Below are 5000 nucleotides of genomic sequence, written 5' to 3'. Positions count from 1 at the left end.
AAGGAGGTCAAAGGTTAGGCTCCAGCTTGTAGCAAGGAGGTCAAAGGTTAGGCTCCAGCTTGTAGCAAGGAGGTCAAAGGTGAGGCTCCAGCTTGTAGCAAGGAGGTCAAAGGTTAGGCTCCAGCTTGTAGCAAGGAGGTCAAAGGTTAGGCTCCAGCTTGTAGCAAGGAGGTCAAAGGTGAGGCTCCAGCTTGTAGCAAGGAGGTCAAAGGTTAGGCTCCAGCTTGTAGCAAGGAGGTCAAAGGTGAGGCTCCAGCTTGTAGCAAGGAGGTCAAAGGTGAGGCTCCAGCTTGTAGCAAGGAGGTCAAAGGTGAGGCTCCAGCTTGTAGCAAGGAGGTCAAAGGTGAGGCTCCAGCTTGTAGCAAGGAGGTCAAAGGTGAGGCTCCAGCTTGTAGCAAGGAGGTCAAAGGTTAGGCTCCAGCTTGTAGCAAGGAGGTCAAAGGTTAGGCTCCAGCTTGTAGCAAGGAGGTCAAAGGTTAGGCTCCAGCTTGTAGCAAGGAGGTCAAAGGTGAGGCTCCAGCTTGTAGCAAGGAGGTCAAAGGTTAGGCTCCAGCTTGTAGCAAGGAGGTCAAAGGTTAGGCTCCAGCTTGTAGCAAGGAGGTCAAAGGTTAGGCTCCAGCTTGTAGCAAGGAGGTCAAAGGTTAGGCTCCAGCTTGTAGCAAGGAGGTCAAAGGTTAGGCTCCAGCTTGTAGCAAGGAGGTCAAAGGTTAGGCTCCAGCTTGTAGCAAGGAGGTCAAAGGTTAGGCTCCAGCTTGTAGCAAGGAGGTCAAAGGTTAGGCTCCAGCTTGTAGCAAGGAGGTCAAAGGTTAGGCTCCAGCTTGTAGCAAGGAGGTCAAAGGTGAGGCTCCAGCTTGTAGCAAGGAGGTCAAAGGTGAGGCTCCAGCTTGTAGCAAGGAGGTCAAAGGTTAGGCTCCAGCTTGTAGCAAGGAGGTCAAAGGTTAGGCTCCAGCTTGTAGCAAGGAGGTCAAAGGTGAGGCTCCAGCTTGTAGCAAGGAGGTCAAAGGTTAGGCTCCAGCTTGTAGCAAGGAGGTCAAAGGTTAGGCTCCAGCTTGTAGCAAGGAGGTCAAAGGTTAGGCTCCAGCTTGTAGCAAGGAGGTCAAAGGTTAGGCTCCAGCTTGTAGCAAGGAGGTCAAAGGTTAGGCTCCAGCTTGTAGCAAGGAGGTCAAAGGTTCCAGCTTGTAGGCTCTCAGCTTGTAGCAAGGAGGTCAAAGGTTAGGCTCCAGCTTGTAGCAAGGAGGTCAAAGGTTAGACTCCAGCTTGTAGCAAGGAGGTCAAAGGTTAGGCTCCAGCTTGTAGCAAGGAGGTCAAAGGTTAGGCTCCAGCTTGTAGCAAGGAGGTCAAAGGTTAGGCTCCAGCTTGTAGCAAGGAGGTCAAAGGTTAGGCTCCAGCTTGTAGCAAGGAGGTCAAAGGTGAGGCTCCAGCTTGTAGCAAGGAGGTCAAAGGTGAGGCTCCAGCTTGTAGCAAGGAGGTCAAAGGTTAGGCTCCAGCTTGTAGCAAGGAGGTCAAAGGTTAGGCTCCAGCTTGTAGCAAGGAGGTCAAAGGTTAGGCTCCAGCTTGTAGCAAGGAGGTCAAAGGTGAGGCTCCAGCTTGTAGCAAGGAGGTCAAAGGTGAGGCTCCAGCTTGTAGCAAGGAGGTCAAAGGTTAGGCTCCAGCTTGTAGCAAGGAGGTCAAAGGTTAGGCTCCAGCTTGTAGCAAGGAGGTCAAAGGTGAGGCTCCAGTTTGTAGCAAGGAGGTCAAAGGTGAGGCTCCAGCTTGTAGCAAGGAGGTCAAAGGGGAGGCTCCAGCTTGTAGCAAGGAGGTCAAAGGTTAGGCTCCAGCTTGTAGCAAGGAGGTAAAAGGTGAGGCTCCAGCTTGTAGCAAGGAGGTCAAAGGGGAGGCTCCAGCTTGTAGCAAGGAGGTCAAAGGTTAAGCTCCAGCTTGTAGCAAGGATATCAAAGGTGAGGCTCCAGCTTGTAGCAAGGAGGTCAAAGGGGAGGCTCCAGCTTGTAGCAAGGAGGTCAAAGGTTAGGCTCCAGCTTGTAGCAAGGATATCAAAGGTGAGGCTCCAGCTTGTAGCAAGGAGGTCAAAGGTTAGGCTCCAGCTTGTAGCAAGGAGGTCAAAGGTTAGGCTCCAGCTTGTAGCAAGGAGGTCAAAGATTAGGCTCCAGCTTGTAGCAAGGAGGTCAAAGGTGAGGCTCCAGCTTGTAGCAAGGAGGTCAAAGGTTAGGCTCCAGCTTGTAGCAAGGAGGTCAAAGATGAGGCTCCAGCTTCTAGTTTGAAGGATGGATAGTGCTGATCAAGGAGGTCATTGGCTAAGCTATTATTCGATTTGTTTACAATAATTTAATACTAAACAAACACAGTGAAATATATTTTTTTCGTTAGGTTCAGAATGATTTTGGCGAAATTATTGCATACACAAATTTTCACTTGTCCTATATGGCAAGATGAACGTTGCTATTTTAGCCAAGATGGCATGTTCTGCCTATTCGGCACGACATATATATATATATATATATATATATATATATATATATATATATATATATATATATATATATATATATATATATATATATATATATATATATATATATATATATATATATATATATATATATATATATATATATATACATATGTTCGAGAGAGGGGTGAGATTAAATTATGGGGAATTAAATACAAAATGGGAATTGCCACAGTTGCTTTTTGCTGATGATACTGTGCTTATGGGAGATTCTAAAGAAAAATTGCAAAGGTTAGTGGATGAGTTTGAGAGTGTGTGTGAAGGTAGAAAGTTGAAAGTGAACATAGAAAAGAGTAAGGTGATGAGGGTAACAAATGATTTAGATAAAGAAAAAATGGATATCAAATTCGGGAGGAGGAGTATGGAAGAAGTGAATGTTTTCAGATATTTGGGAGTTGACGTGTCAGCGGATGGATTTATGAAGGATGAGGTTAATCATAGAATAGATGAGGGAAGAAAGGTGAGTGGTGCGTTGAGGTATATGTGGAGTCAAAAAACGTTATCTATGGAGGCAAAGAAGGGAATGTATGAAAGTATAGTAGTACCAACACTCTTATATGGGTGTGAAGCTTGGGTGGTAAATGCAGCAGCGAGGAGACGGTTGGAAGCAGTGGAGATGTCCTGTCTAAGGGCAATGTGTGGTGTAAATATAATGCAGAAAATTCGTAGTGTGGAAATTAGGAGAAGGTGTGGAGTTAATAAAAGTATTAGTCAGAGGCTGAAGAGGGGTTGTTGAGGTGGTTTGGTAATTTAGAGAGAATGGATCAAAGTAGAATGACATGGAGAGCGTATAAATCTGTAGGGGAAGGAAGGCGGGGTAGGGGTCGTCCTCGAAAAGCTTGGGAGGAAGGGGTAAGGGAAGTTTTGTGGGCGAGGGGTTTGGACTTCTAGCAGGCGTGCATGAGCGTGTTCTATAGGAGTGAATGGAGACGAATGGTATTTGGGACCTGACGATCTGTTGGAGTGTGAGCAGGGTAATATTTAGTGAAGGGATGCAGGGAAACCGGTTATTTTATATAACCGGACTATTAGCAGTTTGGTGGGATATAGTGTGTATTTTTATACGTATATACTTCTAAACTGTTGTATCCTGAGCACCTCTGCAAAAACAGTGATTATGTGTGAGTGAGGTGAAAGTGTTGAATGATGATGAAAGTATTTTCTTTTTGGGGATTTTCTTTCTTTTTGGGTCACCCTGCCTCGGTGGGAGACGGCCGACTTATTGAAATATATATATATATATATATATATATATATATATATATATATATATATATATATATATATATATATATATATATATATATATATATATATTATATATACATATATATATATATATATATATATATATATATATATATATATATATATATATATATATATATATATATACTTGAAATGTTATGTCTCCTTTCCTATTGTTTCAGTGAAAAAAAAAATTAGCTAACGTCTGTCTGTACACGGCTTGAAATGTGTGTACGAAAGTCGCTCGAAACATTGACAGCTGCCTCAGAGGTGTGTGAAACAATGTGAAACTCTCCGTAACGTTATAGACAATATCGTCCAAAACAAAACACTCTCGTGGTTTACCTGGAGTTTACCTAGAGAGAGTTCCGGGGGTCAACGCCCCCGCGGCCCGGTCTGTGACCAGGCCTTCTCAGCAGAGTCATATTTGCGTTAAACATCCTTACAAACAACCAATGGAAAGGAATAGGAAAGTTGATAAGGCGATTGAAATGTTCCTTAACGTAATTTAAGACGTATAAAAATTTGTGAAACATCCCTTGGGAAGTGCACGAATGTTTATAGTTTAACACTTACAATTTATATTGAAATATTTATAGAGAAATAGATGTTAATATCTTATGTTTATTATGAGAAAGTTCTGAGTGGAGAAATGATTGTTCACCAGAGACTCGAGGGGCATATTAAAAGTGAGGAGACGAAGGAAGTATGGAGAAGAGACAAAAAGCAGCTGGTGCAGGAAGACAGATGGTGAGGGAGGACAGATGGTGACCACTATCTCCCTGCCATGGACAGAGAGCGACTTACTCCTTCGTCACCAAGATGTTTTTGTTACCACTTGGTGATAACGGAAGGTTAATCTGACCTTCAACAGCAGTGTTTGGTGCGGGGAGGGAAGATGTGGTGATCGTAGCCAACACTGAGCTCCCCGACGCTACCATGAACGCTACCCAAGGTAGCCAACACTGAGCTCCCCGACGCTACCATGAACGCTACCCAAGGTAGCCAACACTGAGGTCCCCGACGCTACCATGAACGCTACTACCCAGGGTAGCCAACACTGAGCTCCCCGACGCTACCATGAACGCTACCCAAGGTAGCCAACACTGAGCTCCCCGACGCTACCATGAACGCTACCCAAGGGCCATCCAAGGCGCCCTCCGCTATCACCAAGAATCTCTGTCGATTCCAGAACGTCAGCGGCAGCATCGTCCTCATCTCCTGCACGGAGGGCACGCCGCCCCAC

The 5000-nt window shown here is 44.9% G+C and overlaps 1 protein-coding gene across 1 annotated transcript in view; it reads left to right on the top strand.

Moving 5' to 3' along the window:
• The window catches only part of LOC128695692 (thyrotropin-releasing hormone receptor-like), a 97147-nt gene that overhangs the window by 29540 nt on the left and 62607 nt on the right, over positions 1 to 5000 (top strand). The window contains exon 2 of the mRNA XM_070093232.1: positions 3937 to 5000. This exon is cut by the window's right edge and continues 300 nt beyond it. Coding sequence (XP_069949333.1) covers positions 4881 to 5000 — 120 coding nt within the window. The 5' untranslated portion in view covers positions 3937 to 4880. The remainder of the gene's footprint in view (positions 1 to 3936) is intronic.

The sequence above is a fragment of the Cherax quadricarinatus genome, chromosome 42, assembly GCF_038502225.1.
Source record: "Cherax quadricarinatus isolate ZL_2023a chromosome 42, ASM3850222v1, whole genome shotgun sequence".
NCBI classification, from domain to species: domain Eukaryota; kingdom Metazoa; phylum Arthropoda; class Malacostraca; order Decapoda; family Parastacidae; genus Cherax; species Cherax quadricarinatus.
This window is presented reverse-complemented; position numbering and strand designations above follow the sequence as displayed.